The sequence below is a fragment of the Erinaceus europaeus genome, chromosome X, assembly GCF_950295315.1.
Source record: "Erinaceus europaeus chromosome X, mEriEur2.1, whole genome shotgun sequence".
NCBI classification, from domain to species: Eukaryota; Metazoa; Chordata; class Mammalia; order Eulipotyphla; family Erinaceidae; genus Erinaceus; species Erinaceus europaeus.
This window is the reverse complement of record NC_080185.1, coordinates 96,781,013-96,805,172: the sequence shown is the minus strand read 5'-3', so window position 1 is coordinate 96,805,172 and position 24,160 is coordinate 96,781,013. Positions and strand designations below refer to the sequence as shown.

Sequence of the window (24,160 nt, the reverse complement as noted above, 5' to 3'; positions counted from 1 at the left end):
AGTAGCATCCTAAGCAAGCAGTGAGAAAAGCCAAAAAGCTAATTCTGTCCAGATCCTTGAGATACAGAGGAACTGGCAACAGCAGATACCTCTGGACATGCGAATGAGGATAGAACTAAAAGTAGGACTGGATGAAGGTTTCTTTAAAGAGACAAAAAGGAGATTAAAGTTTCTATGTTGAATGTTGAGAATACCGGCTTCCTTCTATTTGATTTATCAAAAACCAGGAGTCAGACTATACACCATCTATTCAGGAGACTTGGATACACTTCCTGGTATTCACATTAGCCTAAAAAAAACAAAACAACTCTAAAAATACTCACATTGGGTGTTACCCAAGAAACGGCCCAAGCATACAAAGAAAAACTAGAACAGAATCATCTTAACAGTTAACAATGGAACTTAGATGAAAATTAAGTAATGCCTTTCAAAGCTCTTACAAAAAAATAATTGCAACCTAGATTTCAATGACCAAGCCTCTTACAATTAGATAAAAGGAACTTAAAGATGTTTTCAGACACATAGGGACTCAAAGTTAACTTCCCATGTATCTTTTTTCTAGAAGTTACACAGGAGGCATTCCAGCAAACAATGGAGTAGACCAGAAAAAAAGATAAGGGGTCCATGCCTCAGGGTATGAAACATGAGAGTAGTGAAGGACTTTCCTCTTCCTGCAGACCATCTGAGCCACACTGTTTAAAAACATTTTTAAATTATCTCTATTGATTTATTTATTAGAGACAGCCAGAAATGGAGAGGAAAGGGAAAGACAAAGAGGGAGAGGGAGAGAGAGAGGGAGGGAGGAAGAGAGACCTGTAGCCCTGCTTCACCACTCAGAAAGCTTTCCCCCTGAAATTTCAAGATGAAAGTATAAGATGATATATGAATGCACTATGAAAGAGGCACAAATATGAAATGAAACAGAAAAGTTGAGTTGGTGTTAAGTATAGAGAAAGTGAAGTAGGAAAAAAGACAGTGGGCCAATTAATAATTCCCAGATAAATGAATGGTTGAACAAGAAAGAAAAGAAAGAAATGAAATCAAAGCAAGCTTGGTAGAATACTGCTTATATAATAATATGAACAATGCAAAAGAAAAAAAAATTTTTTTCCCTGAGCAGACCACCACTTAGCTGTAGCTATTGGTGGTGTCAAGGACCGAACCTAGAAGGTCAGGAAGTCCGCACACTTGGATAGTGAACTTGCATTGTCTCATGTATGACCCAGGTTCAAGTTCAGCCTTCACAGGTTCCTACCTGCAGAGGGAAAGCCTCACAAGCAGTGGAGCAGGGCTGCAGGTGTCTCTCTGCCTCCATCTCCTCTCTCAATTTCTCTTTGTCTCTATCCAATAATAAATAGATAAATAAAATTTTTTAAAAAAGAGAATGTTAAAAACAAAACAAAACCCTGGAGCAGTGAAGTTCCAGTGACGACGAAGATGATGATGATGATGATGATGATGATGATGATGACGACATCAGCAGGTTGAACCTGGGACCTCTCATGTGCAAGTCCTGCTACACTAACTACCTAGTCCATACTGAAAACTTATTTAACCATTTAACCCAAACTTCTATGTACCCACAGTGCAAGGACAGGAGGAAAGAAAGGTATCTGTGCACTGGTAAGCAGCATAGAAGGGGGAAGGGAGCATATAAGAAAGAATTAAGAAAGTATTCATCTTCTATTATGAGAATCAGATAATGTCCTCAAACTGAGAAGTTAAAGAACAGCAATGTAAGACTGCTATTTAGAGCTAAGGATATGAATACCAAGAGAATTCGCTATAGAAGAATTGAAAACACAGGACGAAGATGGCAAGAGTGGGTTGCAGGGGGCTGATTTGCAAAACAAGCCATTGGAACTATTTGACTAAATAACAAAACCACATACAATTGAGCTATTATACCAGAATATCCAAGGGTTGTGACACAGAACTCTACAGAAAAGGAAAGGAAAGGAAAGGGGGAGGGGGAGGGGGAGGGGAGGGAAGGAAAAAGGAAAGGAAATCATAGTTGAACTGATTATGAGCCTTTGCAACAATCAATGATAAAAGAAACATTTAAAGTTCCAAATAGCCATTATGGTTCCCTTCAGTATCTTCTGCCATGCTTATCACAAAGGTTAAGAAAATAAAGAACATTTTATTATCTCATAGACACAACACTTTATCAGAACTTCTTCAGTAAAGTTGCAAAGATAGTACAAAAATACAGCTACTGATGAAATTTCCACAGGGATTGTATACGCCCATGATTTCCATGCAACTCATGCTACAACAAGAAATTCTATTACCTTTAGTCCTGGTGCTGGGTAAAAACCTTCAACTAACTTGCTGTTATCAAAAAGACTGTAGGCACCGTCCCGTATGGCCACAACACCTCGACTCCGGCAGTATATATCAATGCAATACATGTTCCTGAAGGCCAGTCTGATGTGGGTGGATGACTGTGGCAGAATGGAGAAACACTGGTAGGCAGTGTTGGTTCTCTGGGTCAAGCCCAACATCGGCACAGTGGGGAGTTTGTTGATAGCATTTAATGGAGCCTGAGTATCAAATAATACCTACAAGAATAAAGAGAGAGAGCAGCTGATTTCTGATCATTATGATAACTTGTTTGTTTTTTGCCTCCAGGGTTATTGCTGGGGCCTGGTGTCTGCTCGATGAATCTACTGCTCCTGGAGGTCATCTTTTTCCCCCCGTTGTTGTTGCTTTCATTGCTGTTGTTGTAGGATAGGACAGAAATTGAGAGGGGAGGGGAAGACAGAGAGGGGGAGAGAAAGATAGACACCTACAGATCTGCTTTACTGCCTGTGAAGCGACTCCCTTGCAGGTGGGGAACCAGGACTGGAACCGGGATCCTTGTGTGGGTCCGTGTGCTTCACCCGATGTGATACCACCCGACCCCCAATTTGAAATTTTTTACAATACACCCATCATAAATGAGAGGCTGTCTTTCTTGTATATTTCCATATAATTTTCCTTGAAAAGAATACAGGCTAGATCACTAATTTTTCTTGAATCAAAGAAAATTCTCCAAGGGGTGCAAGATCCAAAAGATGAAAGCATTCACCTTAATCATGAAAGACAAGCCCACGGTCTTTTTTTGAAAAGTTTTACATGAGAGAATAATACTGACTTTTGTTTTTAAAGAGAAAATAAACTCAATTACCTGTAATAATTGAACCACATTTGGTGTTTTGTTGAACATTTCTTGAAGCTGATGAAGAATGGTATTGTGACAGTTACTGCAACCTGAGTTTGGGCCAACAGTTCCTAAAGAAATGTGAAATTTCTGGTGTATGGAATTCCACTGGATACTAATCTAAACCAAAGAAAAGGTATGTTTCAAAAACTGAGAAAGCAACAGACGCAAAGTGGAGGGGAAAAAAAAGTTTAAACATTAAGACAAAATGCCAAAGATCTAAGTGAGGTTAAGAAAATAAATATTTTGTGTGGTCTGGCAGGTGGTGTAGTGGATAAAGCATTGGAATCTCAAACATGAGGTCCTGAGTTCAATCCCCAGCAGCACATGTACCAAAGTGATGTCTGGTTCTTTCTCTCCTATTTTTCTCATGAATAAATAATTAAATTCTAAAAATAAAGATTTTTTTTGAAAGCTACTCATAAGGCTGTTATGAAGTCCATAAACTCTAGACATGCTATTACTTAATATAGGCCACTAGATTTTCCAGGCAAGGGTATGCTAGATAGCACTCTCCTACAAAATAAACAGAAGGGGGCCGGGTGGTGGTGCACCTGGTTGAGCGCACATGTTACAATGCACAAAGACCTGGGTTTGAGCGCCCAGTCCCCACCTGCAGGGGGAAGGCTTTGTGAGTGGGGAAGCAGGGCTGCAGGTGTCTCTCTCCTTCTGTGTCTCTCTCTCCCTCTGTAACAGCCCCTTCTCAATTTCTATCTGTCTCTATCTAATAAATAAATAAATAAAGGTATTTAAAAAAATAAAATAAAACATAAGTAGAAGCCACTAAAGAAAAACTGTTGATGAAACTTTATATGAAAATTATTGGTGTTTCTTACTTCTCATTTCTCTCTTGAACTAGAGAAAATTCACCCTCTCAGTGAATACTGTTATAAAAGAAAAAAAGGAAATCACCACCAACAGAAGTCTTCAGTTTAACAGATTTTTAAAACACTCAAGTATCAGGGGTCGGGCGGTGGCGCAGTGGGTTAAGCGCATGTGGCGCAAAGCGCAGGGACCGGCGTAAGGATCCCGGTTCGAGCCCCCAGCTCCCCACCTGCAGGGGAGTCGCTTCACAGGCGGTGAAGCAGGTCTGCAGGTGTCTATCTTTCTCTCCCCTTCTCTGTCTTCCCCTTCTCTCTCCATTTCTCTCTGTCCTATCCAACAACGAATTGCGTCAACAAGGGCAATAATAATAGCCACAACAAAGCTACAACAAGGGCAACAAAAGGGGGAAAAATGGCCTCCAGGAGCGGTGGATTCATGGTGCAGGCACCGAGCCCAGCAATAACCCTGGAGGAGGAAAAAAAAACAAAACACTCAAGTATCTTCTGCTATTACTTGATATGGAATAGTCCAGAGAGAAGCCAGCTGGCTGAGTTTTTTTATACTAAATTTCTAGAGCTTTACATATGGGATAAAGATAAAATAAGGAACTGTGGGTTACAGGAAATGTTTTAAAGACAAAGACAAGGTAAAACAATGGTAGTAATATGACCAAAAGCATAGACAAACCATATTGCTAAAAACCACTCACATATAATCTTCATGACAATAATCACACTACTGAAATTTGAAATAGGGCAGTGGGGCAATAGCATAATGGATATGGAAATAAGACTCTCATGCTTGAGGCTCCAAAGTCCCAGGTTCAATACCCAGCACCACCATAAGCCAGAGCTGAGTAGTGCTCTGGTAAAAAAAAAAAAAAAGAAAGAAAAAAAGATGAAATTTGAAATCAATGGGGAAAAAAAACCCACTAATACTGAAAGCACATCACTACTAGATTATATATCCCGACAGGATACAATTTTTGTTACCAATTTTAAGCATCTTTATTAATTTAAATGTTACCATTTTTTCTCAAATTTTAATACTGCTGAGTTAATTTTTAGAATTTTTAAATTCCTGGTTTTTAAAAATCTTATGAGAGAAACTTCAATTATAATTAATTCGCAAACTTACTGAGCTCCCCTTGGTGCTTCCGTAACACAAGATAAGTTTTCGATAATTATAAACACGGACTTCTGAGAAAATGTTTAGATGAGCAGGTATGTCTACAAAGAAGGGAAACAAAGATAAAAGATTATAAGTTTACATGCGTAATTGTAGGGGGGCAATTTGCCTAGATAAGACTTGTTTGTAAACCAAGAAGTAACTAAACATCATCCCCATGGAGTGACTTGTATCAATGTGGTATACTCCAAGTACTATTATTATTATAATATGCATTATTGGTGTGTAAAAATTCCTGTATGCATAATAAACTTACTGATGTCTGAGTTAAAAAAGAAAAACATTTCTTACTGGGTATACTTATAAGGTTTAACGTACATATCTTTATCCATGTATATGTTTATTAGTGCTGATTTTACTTATATCTGGTTACAAAAAAAAAAAAAAAAAGTAGGAACAGCCTTTTCTTCTCACACGTACCTGGCAGAGAACGTGCAAATTCTAATACACATTCATACAGTCGTGCAATGCTACTCCAGTCATTAAGGAACATTTCAACCACTTTTCGACCACCAACTGGTTCGGACAACAGGTTTTCGTACGTTAGGTAAACGTGCCGGGAAGGCCCTAGAGTGTTAAAGGAGAAGATCAATAGCAATCCACCAAAACAAACAAGAAACAACAACAGAAACCCCACAAATATGAGAAGACAAAGTATGGGAATCATCTCACCTTGCTCCCTTGTAGAAGTGCCATTAAGCGGACAATTTGCAAACACCAACTCTGCCACCCATGTGCGGTTATTTCTACCTTGTAATCGGAAAGTGCAATCTAGAAGAGAGCGGTCCAGAGCCTTTTGGGTTTCTTCACTTATACCCTTACAGGGTGGAATTCTGGTGGTGAAAGACAGTGTTCTTCATGTTACAGAATGACAAAAGCATAACATTCACAAGGACAGGCAGAGTATACGTAGAAGTTTCAGTTAAAACTCCACTATTTGGTACCTTCTGCAAAGGCAGGAAAGAATTAATAGTGATATATAGGAATTAATAGTACATAATCCACACATTTCAACATGGATTAGGACTCTTCACTTCTACAAAGTGACTTTGGTCCTTTAATCCTTTTGATGAGATAAAAAAAAAAACAACAATTATTTAGAATGAAATCCAAGGGCATTGGCTTTCTGCTTTAAAAAATTTTTTATTATGTTTATTTTATTTACTGGATAGAGACAGCCAGAAATCGAGAGGGAAGGGGGTGACAGAGAGACACCTGCAACACTGCTTCACTTCTTGCAAAGCATTCCCCCTGCAGGTGGGGACTGGGGGCTCGAACCTGGGTCCTTGTGCACTGTAACACGTGTGCTCAACCAGGTGCGCTACCACCCAGCCCTGAGTATCGACTTTCTATAAAACCAACCTAGCGCATTCTGAAGGAAAAGGGAAGGGGAAGAAACTACATGTAGAACCACTCTTTGAAGGTCGATACAGTGAGAAGTAAAGGGGTTTTGGAGCCAGCATTCTAATTCTGACTCAGTCACATTTAACCTCCGTGAACGTCAATTTCTCAAATATAAAAATGAGAATGACTTTAATGATGACTGATTTTTAGAATATGGTAAAATCTATAAAGTGCCTATGATGGCTGATACTAACAGGTATTTCTAAGTGCTACAGTTGCAGATTTTTTGCAATGTTTTGATCACTAAACGCCATGACAAGGTTCTGGCTCTATATTCCAGCCCTCCCACCTCTTCTTCTGTGTAGGTAATATTTATTGTGATGGAACTTAGCATGTAGTAACTGATTTGATATACATGTTGCCACTTAGGTGCTAGTAAAAGAAATACAGTGGAGCCTATAAGGAAAGTGAAAGAGGATTTTCTTTTCTTTTCTTTCCTTTTGTTTGGCCTCCAGGGTTATTGTTGGGGATCGGTGCACCATGAATCCACTGCTCCTAGAGGCTATTTTTTCCCCTTTTGTTGCCCTGGTTTTTATTTATTTATTTTTATTGTTGTGGTGGTTACTATTATTGCTATTGATGTCATTGTTGCTGGATAGGACAGAGAAAAATCGACAGAGGAGGGGAAGACATGGGGACGGGGAGGGGGTGGAGCCAGGGCTCGAACCGGGATCCTTATGCCGGTCCTTGCACTCTGTGCCACCTGCGCTTTAACCCGCAGTACTACCGCCCGACTCCCAAAAGGTGATTTTCTAAAGGCTGCATGCAGAAGGACCAGGAAAAACAAGTGATGTGCTGAGTCATACAACTTGCACTGAAAGAACTGTGCCTCTGTGCTGTATACAGAAGCGACAGAAGACAGAGGCGCCATTGGGAGTCGGGCAGTAGCGCAGCGGGTTAAGCGTATATAGCGCAAAGCGCAGGGGCCGGCTTAAGAATCCCGGTTCGAGTCCCGGCTCCCCACCTGTAGGAGGTCGCTTCGCAAGCCGTGAAGCAAGCCTACAAGGTATCTATCTTTCTTCCTATCTTCCCCTCCTCTCTCCATTTCTCTCTGTCCTATCCAACAACAACAGCTATGTCAACAATAACAACTACAACAAGCATAACAACAAGGGCAACAAAGTGGGGAAAAAAATAGCCTCCAAGGAGCAGTGGATTCGTAGTGAAAGCCCCAGTAATAACCCTGGAGGCAAAAAAAAAAAAAAAAAAAGTGCCATGGACAAGATGAACAAATTTTGTCTGTGTGGTGTCCATTTCTGTGATGTTAGGTCAGAAGAAGGTAGGGAATCTGCTGAGCATATGGTTCTTGAGACCCAAGTCTTTTGTGCTATAAAATTACAACTCCTAAGTCTGCACCGGACAAGAGATTCATGAACTTTAGCAATCCAGAGTGTTTGTCATGGTATTTTCAGAGGTACATGTTTTTAAGGAGACAAGTTGAACAAAACCAATGTATTTATAGCAAAGAGAAGTAAAAGGGTTTAATTTTTAAAGCTTAAGTTCAACTTACACCCTCTCTTCTCCCCTCCCCCGTATGTACTTAGTTTGTCATTTTGACCAGCGAATGGCTTAGTCCTGGTTATTGGTAGTGCTAGGGAATAAAGCCTGGGACCTCTCTCATGCAATTTTTTTGTTCTTCCACTGCTCCTCTCCATCTCTTCACCTTCCATTCAATATTAATATGAACTAGGACTAAAAGATAAAAGAATTTCTGAAGATAAATGCATTAGAGCAATTATAGACCAAGTAGATCTATGCAAATTTTTGATTTAACAAAATAAAGTTTAGACACTCACAATTTACTTATATGACTTTTTCATAGAGAATTCTATCTAAAACCGCAATATACATTAGACAGCATATCATTTTTAAAAATTTCTGTAAATCTGCCTTATAAGTTTTAAATAAGATGAACAATATTTAGGATAGCATAGACTTTCTTTAAACATTGTAAAATGAAGCTTAAAAATACAAAGTGGTACCTTCTTCCTAGGTAGGATATTACGATATCTCTTGACTTCCAGAACAAAGGGGGGTGAAATATTTTTTATGAAAATGCTAAGAGCAAATATCTTAAAACTATACAGTAAACTATTAACTCCCCCAATAAAAATTATCTTTAAGAATTCTAGGGGGTCAGGTGGTCGTGCAACAGGTTAAGTGCACATGGTGCAATGCGCACGGACTGGAGTAAGGATCCTGGATCAAGCCCCTGGCTCCATATCTGCTGGGGAGTCGCTTCACAGGTGGTGAAGCAGGTCTGCAGGTGTCTATCTTTCTCTCCCCATCTCTGCCTTCCCCCCCCTCCATTTCTCTCTGTCCTATCTAATGATGACGACATCAATAACAACAACAAAAACTATAACAATAAAACAACAAAGGCAACAAAAGGGGGAAAAATCTAAATCCCAGAGAACGGTATAGTTTCATCTACAGAAACCCATAGCCTTTTTTCTTTTTTAAAGATTTTATTTATTGATTGATGAAAAAGATATGAGAGAAAGGAAGTACCAAACATCACTCTGGTACATGTGCTATTGGGGATTGAACTCGGAACCTCATGCTTGAGAGTCCAGTGCTTTATCCACTACACCACCTCCCGGACCATTAAAAAAAAATTTTTTTAAATTATCTTTATTAATTAGAGACAGCCAGAAACTGAGAGGGCAAGGGTGAGAGAGAGGGAGAGAGACAACACTTGCAACACTGCTTTACCACTCACAAAGCTTTCCTCCTGCAGCTGGGGACCAGGGGCTTGAACCTGGGTCCTTGTGCACTGTATTTATGTGCACTCAACCAGATGTGCCACTACCCAGACCTCCCATAGCCTTTTCTTAGGTAATTTGATTAAAAAAAAAAAAAACACTAGATATTTCATGTAAAACATGAAAAATTTAACTAAGAGAACAAAGATCTAATGTTAATTTTATTTACTTATCTACAGCTGCCGGCATGAAAAGAAAAAAAAAAAAAACCCTATATTTTAGGCAGAAGATATTTAAAACCAAAACAGTCAAATTAAAAGTTGCATTCTCTTGTTGATTCCCATTGTTGGGATCCACACGCCGGTCCTTGGGCTTTGCGCCAAGTGCGCTTAACCTGAAGCGCTACCACCCGACTCCCAGGAAACTATTTTAATACTTCAGCTCTATCTACAGGGAACACATTGGCAAGTGGGTGGAGCGCTTGGTGTTTTTTAGCCCTTCCATCTTTCACAGTAACAGACTGATTATCAAGTAGTAAGAATTAAAGCACTGGTGGGTCAAACCACAGAACTGCCGTAATAGTCATGGCCACCATCCTCTCGTATGTCTTGCCTTCAGCGCCAAGCTGATCACCAACCCTCAAATATGTCAAAGATATATCCCAAGGACCTGTGGAACCTTCCTCAGTCCAAACTACCAACAATTCTGGTGTGAACCATTTCAGCAACTGGTTTCAACTACTTTTTTTAAAAAAAAAAAATTTATTTACTTCCTTTTTGTTGCCCTTGTTGTGGTTGTAGTTATTATTGTTGTTGTTATTGATGTCATCGTTGTTGGATAGGACAGAAAGAAATGGAGAGAGGAGGGGAAGACAGAGAGGGGGAGAGAAAGATAAGACACCTGCAGACCTGCTTCACCGCTTGTGAAGCGACCCCCCTGCAGGTGGAGAGCTGGGGGCTCGAACTGGGATCTTCACACTGGTCCTTGCGTTTCGTACCACGTGCACTTAATCCGCTGTGCTACTCAACTACTTTTTAAAGTCTTGTTCTCCAATTTCTTCTCTGCATTGCTGTGTGAGTGAGCTTTCAAAAACACCTACTAGTGAAGTCATTGTCTATTTATAACCATCTGATGGCTTTTTATTACCACAGGATAAAGGCTAAATCCTTTAAGGTCACTTATGAAGGCTTTTAGGATCTGACCTCTCCCTGTTTATCTCTCAAGTCCTCTCTTCCCCCTTCTGTCAGTTCTAGGATACCCACTTCTCTCTTGACCAATAGTGCCCACTCTCACCCTAGTTCCTCCCTTCCTTTGGCTAATTCTCATTTCTTCAGTTCCAGTGTCAATGGTCTTCCCTCAGGGAAACCCTTCCAGACTTGCAAACTAGCACATATCACCCAGCTATATGATCTCACAGCTTTCTGAAGGGCACTGTGCAAATTCAAATGTGAAACATAACCTCAGTAAATAGCTGTTAAGTGAATGAAAGAAATGCAAAGGAAAGGCATCTTAAATTAGGGAGTGGTGCTGGACCTCCACTGGGCATGTGGATAATCTTCCCTAGATGGGGGGAATTCTGTGCAGAGAACTATGATATACAGGTTCTAAACTCTGCTTTATTTATGCTCTTACACAGAAGCAGAGGAACAGCTCTGGCACTGTGGCTACAATGTATGGTATTAACGGAGACACATGACAGGAACTTACTTCAATAAGCGAATTGCATGGCTGAAACCATCACCTTCCATTTGCAGCCCTTGATGTGGGATTTCCATATTGGTCAACTGGAAAGAAGAAAAAAAAGTTATGTCAGACTGCCAATTTTACAAATGAAACATGGCTTTTCAAGGACTACTGTCTCCATTCTTGTGGTTCTAAGGCCATTCCTTCCCAAAGTTCCAACATACTAGACATTGTCCCCAATCACCTGCTAGCCTGGTAAACTATATTAAGTTCAGTGAAACTCAAAAGATGATCGAGAGCTTCTAGTTACTAAATGAAAATAAAACAGCCCTAAGGGTGGCAAATCTTCAAAACTCAGGATACTGATCAAGTTTCAACAGCAAGCCAAACAGCAGAATTAAGTGTGATAGTTCCAAAGGATGCAACTCTGCAGTAAGATGGGTTTCCTTTTTCTATTTTTTTTAGCCTGGTTCTTTGTGCATTTTAACATGTGCACTCTACCACATGCACCACCCCTGGCCCCTATAAGAATGGTTTTCTAGTGTGATTCACTTGTGTTTGTTTAAAACAAAGCATGAATTCTAGCTGTATTTTGCTTCTAATCACGAATACATTATTATTTTATTTCTATTTTTAGACAGAAACAAAGAGGCAGTGAGAGAAAGACAGACAGAGCTAGACATATCATAGCACCAAAAGCTTCCATCAACATGGAGGCCGGGCTGGATGATACCTGGGTTACATATACAGCAAGGGAGTGTACTATTCAGTTGAGTTATTTCATCAGCCCACAAATAGTATTTATAGTTTGTAACTTTTTTTTCTTTATTGGGAGGATTAGTGGTTTACAGTTGACAGTAAAATACAACAGTTGGCAATTTTTTTAAATAAAAATACAGATTCTGTTACCTCCCTAGGCTATGTCTGGTATCAAGCTGGAGACTGCAATTGTGTATTCTTCATCCTAGTTTTTTTTTTTTTAATATTTATTTTATTTATTTATTCCCTTTTGTTGCCCTTGTTGTTTTATTGTTGTAGTTATTATTGTTGTTGTCGTTGTTGGATAGGACAGAGAGAAATGGAGACAGGAGGGGAAGACAGAGAGGGGGAGAGAAAGATAGACACCAGCAGACCTGCTTCACCGCCTGTGAAGCGACTCCCCTGCAGGTGGGGAGCCGGGGTTCGAACCGGGATCCTTATGCCGGTCCTTGTGCTTTGCGCCACCTGCGCTTAACCCACTGTGCTACAGCCCGACTCCCTGCAATTGTGTATTCTTAAAAGACAACAATCCTGCCTAAGTCTATTGCTTCTTCCATATGACAAAAATAAAAAGATGAGTTTAAGAACTCTGGCTGGTCGCTTTGAAAGGGGACTGATTAGTCTGTAAGCCATGTGGATACGTGGCTTCATCAACTTAAATGTAAGCCATTCTCTTTATCAGTCAACTACCTCTAAAAGAGATAAATGATGCTTCTACTAAGAGGTGGGCTAACATATTAACAAGCCAGATTCTCACAAGCTAGCCTTTAAAAACAAATCTGGAAAAGTCTACTTTCTGTTTCCTGCAATTTGAAATGAACTGAAATAATTCAAGCTTTCCAGGAGGGCATGCTGTAATCTCAAACTTCCCCAGGTGAGTAATATTCTCAACTCCTCTGGGCCTCTTAGTGGAATCCATGTAGCTTTAATGAGACATTTTAAAAAATTTTCCCCTTTCATTTACAATACTCAAAACTGTTTCCCCAGATTACCTCCATCCGAAGTCCTACAAATGGCATATTTGTATCACACATAGCAACAAAGTGAGCTAAAACTTTATTGAAGGCACATGTTTCTCCTGATCGTTTGGTTTTCTTGGGTTCTACTGGACATGAGTCTTCAGACATCTAGAATTTAAGGAACATGAGTCAAAAAATTAAGATAGTTAAGTTACAATAATAGAGCTCTACAGTAACCAAAACAAACATTATTCATTCATATTTTACTTATAACTGAGCTAATGTTGACCTAAACACTAGAAATTTATTAGTAAATATTCATTTATCAAGTTCTTATGGAAAATGGTGTCTAATTATTAACTGAGAGAGAAGATTTCTTTCTTTCTTTTTTTTATTTCTTTATTGAGGAATTAATGTTTTACACTCAACAGTAAATACAATAGTTTGTACATGCATAACATTCCCCAGTTTCCCATTTAACAATACAACCCCCACTATGTCATTTATCATCCTTCATGGACCTGTATTCTACCCACCCACCCACTCCAAAGTCTTTCACTTTGGTGCAATACGCCAATTTCTTTCTTTTTTTTTAACCAAAGCACTTATCAGCTCTGGCTTATGGTGGTGCAGGGGACTGAACATAAGACTATGGAGCCTCAGGTATGAAAGTCTCTTTGCATAATCATTATGCTCTCTACCCCCAGCCCAAAAGAGAATTCTTAAGGAAAAAAACTGTAACTTAGAGGCTGAATGGTGGCACACCTGGTTAAGCTCACATGTTACAATGCACAAGGACCCAGTTTCAAGCCCCCAGTCCCCACTGTAGGAGGAAAGCTTCACGAGTGGTGAAACAGTGCTACAGATGTCTGTCTCTCTCCCTCTATAGACCCCTCTTCCTCTTGATTTCTGTCTCTATCAAATAAATACAGTTAATCAAAAATTAAAAAAACCCTATTAACAAAGTTTTTAAAAGTTTTTAAAGAGAGCAAGCCTGAGCATCATCCTGACAAATGCTATGCTAGGAATCACACTCAGGACTCCACACTTTCAAGGTCAATATTCTAGTCATTGTTCCACCTCCTAGGTGGTTACAACTACTTCTTTCCCATATTAAAGAATGGTTACGGAACACAACAAGCTAAACACAGACAAATTCTATGTTCTTTTCCGTATATGACTGTACCTTGCGCTTGGTACCAGTTCTGGGCTGTTTCCCAGGCTTTGCATGAGGAACCAAGTCGTGGATGTCTTCCTTGAATTGCTGCAGAAGAAGTGCTGTGAGAGGACTGTCTTCACGATCTCCAGTACTCACAGACATGAAGTAGTACTTGTATGACAACTGTGTGGGTTTATCGGGAACCTCCAACATCTCCACAACCTAAAAAAGAAAATGGCCAAATCCAAAATGTGACTCAGAAATTGTGCTGGCAATATCCTTCTGTGTATTAAGTTGGGCTCAGGATTATAAATCTAAGTGCATGTCTCCTTTTTCAAACAAGTGTATCAACCATGATGTAATTTAAACATTCATGCCAAATACATACTTTGTTTAAAAAAAAAAAAAGGAAACTCACAGATCAGAGTAAAGAACAACAGTAAAAATAAAAAGCAACTATAAAGTGTAGCAAACAGAACATTTCGACTATCAGCACTAGCTATTCTTGACACTCAATACCTTATTTATAAATTGAAAAAAAAAAAATGCTTTAACTCCAACAAGATGTTAGATTTTTCTATATTGGTGTCTATTTTAAATTGTCCTGCTGTCTTCCTTAACCATAAACATATTCGAAAAAGGTCAAAAGGCACAAACTTGCAGTTATTTTAAGAAACATGAAGTACAACAGATGGGGTGTACAACGTGATACTAATCCTGCTGTGCGGTATACGCCAAAGAGAACAAGCCCCCAAGTTCCATCACAAAGAATGTTTGCCTTTTTCTCTGTTCGTTTTTTATAATATCCATAAAAAAATGGATGTGGTAAACCTACTGTAGTCATCATTTCACAATATCAAAGCAGTATATATGCCTTAGACTTATATCCAGTGACATATATCAATTATTTCTCAATAAAAATGGGGGGTGGTATATTGCACCAAAGTAAAAGACTGGGGGGGGGGGTCAGGTCCTGGAACATGATGGCAGAGGAGGACCCAGAGGGAGTTGATATATGGAAAACTGAGAAACGTTACGCATGTACAAGCTACCATAGTTTACTGTGGACTGTAAACCATTAATCCCCTTGATAAAGAAAATGGGGGGACCACAAATCACATACACAAATGAGAAATCTTTAAAATCCCAACAGTATCACTATTTTTGAAAGATTTCTTTGTTAATGAGAGGTGTGAGAGAGACAGAAAGAGAATCAGAACATCACTGTGGCATATACAATGCTGGGAATGTCATGCTTACAAATTCAACACATGTTATCAACTGTGCCACTTCCCAAGCAACAAAATATGCCACTACTATGGCCAAGGAACAAGATAACTGTTTCTCATACTCATACAAGCAGACAAAAATTCTCATGCTGAGTGAAAGAAACTAGACTGAAAAAAACAGTTCTACAGAGGTGGACAATAAGTTAGTGGCCACTACTGAGAATTGAAGGAGACAGATTGGGGTGGCATGAAGCAATTCTGAGGGTTAATGTATTTGTGCGATGTCCTCACTAACATGAAGCTTACAAAACTATGCATCTATCAAAACTCAGACAGCTTGAATATTTGCTCTATACAAATTATACCAATAATAAAGTTCACAAAATCAAGTGAGGAAAAAAAATATTTAAAGGGAGATGAGCTATAGCAAGGCTTTCCAATGTGTTTAACCTCTATGGAGAAGTTCTTGCTGTTTATGAATGTAAGACTCCCAAGTGAAAAATTTGGAGGATGAAAAGTAATACACAAGAGGCCTGGGAGGTTATCAGGCAGGTAGAGCACCAGACTTGAAAGCATGAGGCCCTGAGTTCAATTCTTGGCATTTCATATGCCATGCTGTTGCTCTAGTTCTCATTTGTTAATAAATATTTTCAAAAGTAATATGCATTCAGTTTTAATCTAAACCACAGGTAATGAATTATTGTCTTATGAAGTTCATAGGGTTGATTACTATACATGCATTTTTGCATATCTTTCCAAATGTAGGACAGGCAGGGTGGTACCAAGAACTGAAATAATAATCCTTTGTCCCTTATATTCCCCAACTCTGCCTGATGGTATATAATTTCTTAAAAGAGACATACACTCCTCTCTCTTCCCCATGCTAGTTACCCCCTGAGTTGAGAAACATTATATGAAAGTCATATATCTAATAAATTTTATTTGAAAAGCAAACAATGAAGCATTGAAGATACTAACAGAATTACTGAACTCGATCACCCTACCACACCTCTGCATACTTACAATGTAGTACTGAGGAAGACGGGTAAGCTTAATGAACAGCTTATTCTTGGAAAGATTTCCAATAGGATGGGTTGAGTAATTTGACAGCTGCAATGATTCAGTGCATATTGTAGGCAGATGTTTTATAGATTGCTTGCAACGCTGCTGTCCAAGCCAAAACCTTGATTTAAAAAAAAATAATAATCTGCATTACAAAATCCTAGATGTTTTCTGAGCAACTGTATGCTATTAACTCATCAATAGATTACTGAAAGTCAATTAATTTGAAACTTAAGTGAACTAAAATGTCACACAATTACAATGATAAATCAATTTGCCTGTTCTGTATTGGATGCTAGTTCTAACTTAAGTGGTTTAAAATGCAATGTGATTGCTCAACAAATTGTTTGTCTTCGTATGTTAACTCTCTTTTCAATCACCAGGTTCCAGATGCCACCAGGATGCTGGCCAGGCTTCCCTGGATTGAAGACCCCACCAATGTGTCCTGGAGCTCCGCTTCCCCAGAGACACACCTTACTAGGGAAAGAGAGAGGCAGACTGGGAGTATGGACCGACCAGTCAACGCCCATGTTCAGCGGGGAAGCAATTACAGAAGCCAGACCTTCTACCTTCTGCAACCCTCAACGACCCTGGGTCCATGCTCCCAGAGGGCTAGAGAATGGGAAAGCTATCATGGGAGGGGGTGGGTTATGGAGATTGGGTGGTGGGAATTGTGTGGAGTTGTACCCTTCCTACCTTATGTTTTTGTTCATTAATCCTTTCTTAAATAAAAAATTAAAAATAAAATAAAATAAAATGCAATGTGAATGATTTTGATTAAACAGAAGAAGAACAATTATTAAGGCTAGCCCCCAAAAAAATCTGAACAGAAGAGTTCTTTTTCTTTTTTTTTTTTTTCTCCTCCTCCAGGGTTATTACTGGGCTCAGTGCCTGCACCATGAATCCACCGCTCCTGGAGGCCATTTCCCCCCCCCCCTTTTGTTGCCCTTGTTGTAGCTTCGTTGTGGTTATTATTATTGCCCTTGTTGACGCAATTTGTTGTTGGATAGGACAGAGAGAAATGGAGAGAGGAGGGGAAGACAGAGAAGGGGAGAGAAAGATAGACACCTGCAGACCTGCTTCACCGCCTGTGAAGCAACTCCCCTGCAGGTGGGGAGCCGGGGGCTCGAACCGGGATCCTTACGCCGGTCCCTGCGCTTTGCGCCACATGAGCTTAACCCACTGCGCCACCGCCCGACACCCAAGAGTTATTTTTCTATATTGTTTAAATGTACACTTAAAAAAAAAGTTTAATATTTATTTATTTTATTCCCTTTTGTTGTCCTTGTTGTTTTTTCATTGTTGTGGTTACTGATGTTGTTGTTGGATAGGACAGAGAGAAATGGAGAGAGGAGGGGAAGACAGAGAGGAGGAGATAAAGATAGACACCTGCAGACCTGCTTCACCACTTGTGAAGCGACTCCTCTGCAGGAGGGGAGCCGGGGACTTGAACAGGGATCCTTGCCAGTCCTTGTGCTTTGTGCCACACGCAAATGTACACTTTTGATGAAAATTTTTAAACAGAATTTTAATATTGTCGTGTTTTTTCTGATTATATACACTGAAATGTGATTTTTTTTTTGTACATGTTGTCATTTCTTTTTCTAAAATATATATATATATATATATATTTGTACAGTATAAAAAATAATCACATGGGTTGGGGAGACAGCATAATGGTTATACAAAAGACTTTCGGGAGTCAGGCTGTAGTGCAACGGACTAAGCGCAGGTGGCGCAAAGCTCAAGGACCGGCATAAGGATCCCAGTTCGAACCCCGGCTCCCCACCTGCAGGGGAGTCGCTTAAGAACAGGCTGTGAAGCAGGTCTGTAGGTGTCTATCTTTCTCTCCTCCTCTCTGTCTTCCCCTCCTCTCTCCATTTCTCTCTGTCCTATCCAACAACAACAACAACAATAATAACTACAACAATAAAACAACAAGGGCAACAAAAGGGAATAAATAAATTAATATTTTTTAAAATTTAAAAAAATTAAAAAATAAATAAATAAAGACTTTCATTCCTGAGGCTCCAAGGTCTCGGGTTCAATTCCCAGTACCACCATAAAAGCTAGCTGAGCAGTGCTCTGGTCTTTCTGTATTTCTCACTCCTTTAAATAAATTAATTTTTTTTAAAAAAGAAATCACATGAACAGATGGTCAACATCATTAACCACCAGGGAAATGTAAAATGACGACTCCAATGAGGGTTGGGAAGATAGCATAATGGTTACATAAACAACTTTCATGTCTATGGCTCTATAAAGGTCTCAGGTTCAACCCAAGCATCACCAGAAGTCAGAGCTGAGTGAGCACTGCTCTGGTAAAAACCAACACTACAAGGAGATACCTCATTATACTCACTAGGATGGCTACAGTCAAAGACAACAAGTACTGGCAAGGATGTAGAGAAATGGAAACTACCATATAGTACTGATGGTATTGTCAAATGGCACAGCCACCTTGGGAACGAATTTGGCAGGTCCTTTAAAATGATAAACAGAAATGTACTGTATGACCCAACAATTCGACTCCTAGCTATGTACCTGAGAGAAATGAAAATGTAAATCAGCATATAGATTTGCATATGGAAGTACACAGTAGCATTATTCTTCACAGTCAAAAAGTGGAAGCAAATCAAGTGCCTGCCAATTAATGAACAGATAAACAAAAGGTTGTATTATCCACACAATATGGTAAACCCATTAATTTTATTTGGTCCTAAAGAGAAATAAAAGTGCTTATACATATTACAACAGGGATGAGCCTTGAAACATTAAGAATGGGAGTCGGGCGTAGCTCAGCGGGTTAAGCGCAGGTGGCACAAAGCACAAAGATCGGCATAAGGATCCCGGTTCGAGCCCCCGGCTCCCCACCTGCAGGGGAGTCGCTTCACAGGTGGTGAAGCAGGTCTGCAGGTGTCTGCCTTTCTCTCCCCCTCTCTGTCTTCCCCTCCTCTCTCCATTTCTCTCTGTCCTATCCAGCAACAATGACAGCAATAACAACAGCAACGATAAACAACAAGGGCAACAAAAGGGAAAATAAATAAATAAATGTAAAAAAATTATTAAAAAAAAGAAATATTAAGAGTAAGAAATCAGGGAGTCGGGCTGTAGCGCAGTGGGTTAAGCGCAGGTGGCGCTAAGCACAAGGACCCGCATAAGGATCCTGGTTCAAGCCCTGGCTCCCCACCTGCAGGGGAGTCGCTTCACAAGCGGTGAAGCAGGTCTTGCAGGTGTCTGTCTTTCTCTCCCTCTCTCTGTCTTCCCCCTCCCCTCTCCATTTCTCTCTGTCCTATCCAACAACAATGACAACAATAATAACTACAACAATAAAAAACAACAAGGGCAACAAAAGGGAATAAATAAATAAAAATAAATATAAAAAAAAAATATATATATATATGAGTAAGAAATCAGTAATAACAAAGCGCAAGGACCGGCATAAGGATCCCAGTTGGAGTCCCCGGCTCCCCACCTGCAGGGGAGTCGCTTCTCAAGCGGTGAAGCAGGTCTGCGGGTGTCTTTCTCTCCCCCTCTGTCTTTCCCTGCTCTCTCCATTTCTCTCTGTCCTATCCAACAATGATGGCATCAATAAGAACAACAATAATAACCACAACAATAAAACAAGGCAACAAAAGGGAATAAATAAATATTAAAAAAAAGAAAGAAATCGAGGGGGAGATAGGATAATGCAAACAGACTCTCATGCCTGAGGCTCCTAAATCTGAGGTTCAATCCCCCACACCACCATAACCAAAGCTGAGCAGTGCTCTGGTGTTTCTCTCTCTCTCTCTCTCTGCATTTCTTTCAAAAATAAAATAAATAAAACCACTTACTTAATGAGTCTACGTATATGAAATGTCCAGAGAAGAAAAATTTACAGAAATAGAAAGTAGATTCATAGTGCCTGGAACTGAAGCTAGGAATGGGATTAACTGTAAATGAGCATATTTTTGAGATAACAAAAATGTTCTAAAACTAGACTGTGGTATGGCTGGGAAACTTGGTAAATTTACTACAAGTCATTACTTTTATGTAATCTGAATCATAACTTAATAAGGCTATTTATAAACATTAATGTTCTATGATCCCAAAGATCATTTGAGAGGCACTATTACAGGAGGAATCAAGTGGCCTTTCTCATAAAGCATTCAGTTCAGATAAATTTAACCAAGTCTTTGGGAGTTTAGGGTTTTAGTTTTAGGTCTTATTTCTGCTAACCAGAACTGTCAACTAACCTCAAGTTATCTAATATGTCAAGCATTTAAACTTTGCTTATTTAGCCAAAGCACACACACAAAACACTAAACTGGAAAAATTTAAAATTGCTACTCAAAACGAGCATCATTTTTCATATACAGATAAGCTGAACAGTTCAAAAAAGCTCACACATTCTATACTGGCATTAAAAATGGCTCCTGTTAAAGGTAACATTTCCTTGATTATATCAAATTCTTCTTCTTTCTTTTTACCAGAGTACTGCTCAACTCTAGTTTATGGTGGTGTGAGGGATGGAATCTGGGGCTTTGGAGCCTCAGGCATGACAGTCTCTTTGCAAAACCATTGTGCTATCTACCCCTGCCCTAAATCAAATTCTTCTAATACTTGCAAAAGCTCACAGAAGAAGGAAGAGGAGAAGGAGAATGATTCACTCATTTGGGTCTTCTAGTTGGACCCCATTCCTATTTGTTAGTTTGTATTTCTAAAAGTATTTGTATCCCTTGGAATTTTGTTTTATTATTTATTAGTTTATGCTACAATATATAATGTACATGACAAAATAAATTTTATACAGTCATTACTGTCAATTACATGTACCTAATTGTTTATTTGCCTTTATACTTATTAAAAGCTACATTTTTTTAATTTATAAAAAGGAAACACTGACAAAAACCACAGGATAAGAGGGACAGAATTCCACACAATTCCCACCACCAGAACTCCGTATCTCATCCCCTCCCCTGATAACTTTCCTATTCTTTATTCCTCTGGGAGTATAGACCCAGGATCATTATTGGGTGGAGAAGGTGGAAGGTCTGGCTTCTGTAATTGCTTTCCCACTGAACATGGGCTAAAAGCTACATTTTATTACTTTTTTTTTTTTTTTAACATTTAGCATATATATGTATTTAAAGCAGTGCCAAAGGAAAAACAAAAACAAAATACCAGATTAAAAGATTAGGTAAAGGTTACTTTTAGACTTTTACCTGTATGGTTATTTCTTAAGATTTTATTACCTTTCATGTGCTTTCTAGACTTGGTGCACTTTGAAAAATAATAGTGAGGGACTGGTGGTGGCTGGTGTACCCTGCTGAGTGCAAATTACAATGCACAAGGACCCAGGTTCAAGCCCGTGGTCCCCACCTGCAGGAGGAAAGCTTCATGTGCAGTGAAGTAGTGCTGCAGGTGCTTCTCTCTCACACCCTCTCCATCTCCCCCTTCTTCTCAATTTCTCTCTAAACAATAAATAATAAAATATAAGTAATAGGGAGTCGGGTGGTAGCACAAAGCACAATGACTGGTATAAGGATACCGGTTTGAGCCCCCGGCTCCCCACCTGAAGGGGAGTTGCTTCACAGATGGTGAAGCAGGTCTGCAGATTCCTATCTTTCTCTCCCTGTCTCTGTCTTCCCCATCTCTCTCCATTTCTCTCTGTCCTATCTAACAACAGCAGCAGTAGCAACAGTAACAGTAATAAAATACAAGGACAACAAAAGGAATAAATAAATATTAAAAAATTTTAAATATATATAATAACAACTGAAGAAATACCTTGAACACTAATTTAATTTTAATAATTTTTAAAAGTTCATTAGAATTTCCATCAGTACGATTTCTGTGTATCCGGATAATAAAATTTCATGTAATTATTTCTGTATCTATTTTCAATGTTATCTAGTTTAACAACAGAAAGTATTTAAAGGATTTTAAACAGACTGAATGGCAGTACTAGAGAAACAGAAATGACTATTTAAGAGCCAGGGAGATAGCACAATTTACATAACCAACTTTCATGCCTGAGGCTCTGAGTTCCTAGCACAACCATAAACTAGAGCTGAGCAGTGCTCTGGTATTTTAAAAAAAAAAAAAAAAAAAAAAACAGAATAGTAGCTACAATAAAAGTCATTGCATGAGTGATTTGTAGAGTGCTTGTACATAAGAAAACATAGCAAGGAGAGAATGTTAGGGGTAATGTCCTTAGAATCTATCTATATAGGGAATTTTCAAGTATTGATAATCTGGGCCTAACAAAGAGAATTAAATTTTTTAAACTTTTTATTGTTATTGCCACTGGGGTTACTGCTAGGGCCCAGTGCCTGTATAATGAATCCACTGCTCCTGGTGGCCATGTTTTCTATTTAATTTTTTTATTATCTTTATTTATTGGATAGAGACAGAGAGAAATCGAGAGGGTGGGGGAAAATAGAGGGGGAGAGATAAAGAGAGACACCTGCATCACTGCTTTACCACTTGCTAAGCTTTCTCCCTGCAGGTGGGGACCAGAAGCTCAAACCGGGTCCCTGTAACATGTGTGCTCAACTGGGTGCACTGGTGGTCATCCCCCCCCCCTACCTTTTCTTTGATAGGATAGAGAAATTAAGAGGGGAGAGAGGAAGGGAGGGAGAGGGATAGAGAGAGAGAGAGACAAAGAGAGAGAGAAGAGAGGGATCTGTAACACTGCTTCACTACTAGTGAGACTTCCCCTCTGCAAGTTGGGTGCTGGGAGTTTAAACTCAGGTCCGCACATATTATTATGTGTGCACTCAACTAAGTGTGCCACCATCCAGCAGCTGGATTTTTTCCTTCTTTTTCTTTTTTTTTTAAAGTAAAAAAAAATTTATATTTATTTATTCCCTTTTGTTGCCCTTGTTGTTTTATTGTTGTAGTTATTATTGTTGTTATTGATGTCGTCGTTGGATAGGACAGAGAGACTCCTTTGCAGGTGGGGAGCCAGGGGCTTGAACCGGGATCCTTAGGCCAGTCCTTGCGCTTTGCACCACGTGCGCTTAACCCACTGCGCTACCGCCCGACTCCCTTCTTTCTTTTTCTAACCAAAGCACTGCTGCTCAGTTCTGGCGTATGTTTAGTGGCTAGGGATTAAACCTGAGACTTCAAGCATGAAAGTCTTTCTGTAAAAACATTATGCTATCTCTCTAGAATTTACATCTTAAATATTGATACCAAAACTTAAAAGTTTCATGTCATGAACATTCAGAACTGTTACAAACTATATCAAAAGTAGTAACAATGGAGAAGGTTCCACTTATAGTCCTGAACTAAACAAACTTACTTCAGTTGTTGAATCCAAAGGATGATTCGTTTTATATCATCATTTACAGATTTCTCCATATCATCCAGTGTGGGTTGATCTACAAAATAAAGTATGTATTAAATGCTTATACGAGATGCAAGTGTTTTATCGAGATAGCACAAAATGTAAATTAAAATCACTGTTTGATGCAGAAAGTAGTATCAATGTCTAGGTCAGAGAAAAACCAAACATCATCAAGCTTAAAAATTATAAAAACTCGGGAGTCGGGCTGTAGCGCAGCGGGTTAAGCGCAGGTGGCGCAAAGCACAAGGACCGGCATAAGGATCCCGGTTCGAACCCCGGCTCCCCACCTGCAGGGGAGTCTCTTCACAGGCGGTGAAGCAGGTCTGCAGGTGTCTATCTTTCTGTCCCCCTCTCTATCTTCCCCTCCTCTCTCCGTTTCTCTCTGTCCTATCCAACAACGACGACAACAACAATAATAACTACAACAATAAAAACAACAAGGGCAACAAAAGGGAATAAATAAATAAAATAAAATATTAAAAAAAAAATTATAAAAACTAAGGGCTGAGTGGTGGCGCACCAGGTTGAGCGCACATATTACAATGTGCAAGGACCTGGGTTCAAGCCCCCAATCCCCACTTTGCAGGGGGAAAGCTTCACGAGTGGTGAAGCAGGGCTGCAGGTGTCTCCCTCCCTCCCTATCTCC

General features: G+C 39.4%; 1 protein-coding gene across 4 annotated transcripts in view; it reads right to left on the bottom strand.

Annotated features, from left to right (window-relative positions):
- MED14 (mediator complex subunit 14) overlaps positions 1 to 24,160 on the bottom strand; it is an 82,921-nt gene that overhangs the window by 25,588 nt on the left and 33,173 nt on the right. For all 4 annotated transcript variants that reach the window (XM_060182598.1, XM_007521103.3, XM_016187265.2 and 1 more), the window contains exons 12-21: positions 23,470 to 23,548; positions 16,140 to 16,299; positions 13,915 to 14,109; positions 12,762 to 12,896; positions 11,035 to 11,111; positions 5,891 to 6,051; positions 5,639 to 5,785; positions 5,168 to 5,259; positions 3,173 to 3,325; positions 2,295 to 2,564 (exon numbers count right to left, since the gene is read on the bottom strand). In XM_060182598.1, coding sequence (XP_060038581.1) covers positions 2,295 to 2,564; positions 3,173 to 3,325; positions 5,168 to 5,259; positions 5,639 to 5,785; positions 5,891 to 6,051; positions 11,035 to 11,111; positions 12,762 to 12,896; positions 13,915 to 14,109; positions 16,140 to 16,299; positions 23,470 to 23,548 — 1,469 coding nt within the window. The remainder of the gene's footprint in view (positions 1 to 2,294; positions 2,565 to 3,172; positions 3,326 to 5,167; positions 5,260 to 5,638; positions 5,786 to 5,890; positions 6,052 to 11,034; positions 11,112 to 12,761; positions 12,897 to 13,914; positions 14,110 to 16,139; positions 16,300 to 23,469; positions 23,549 to 24,160) is intronic.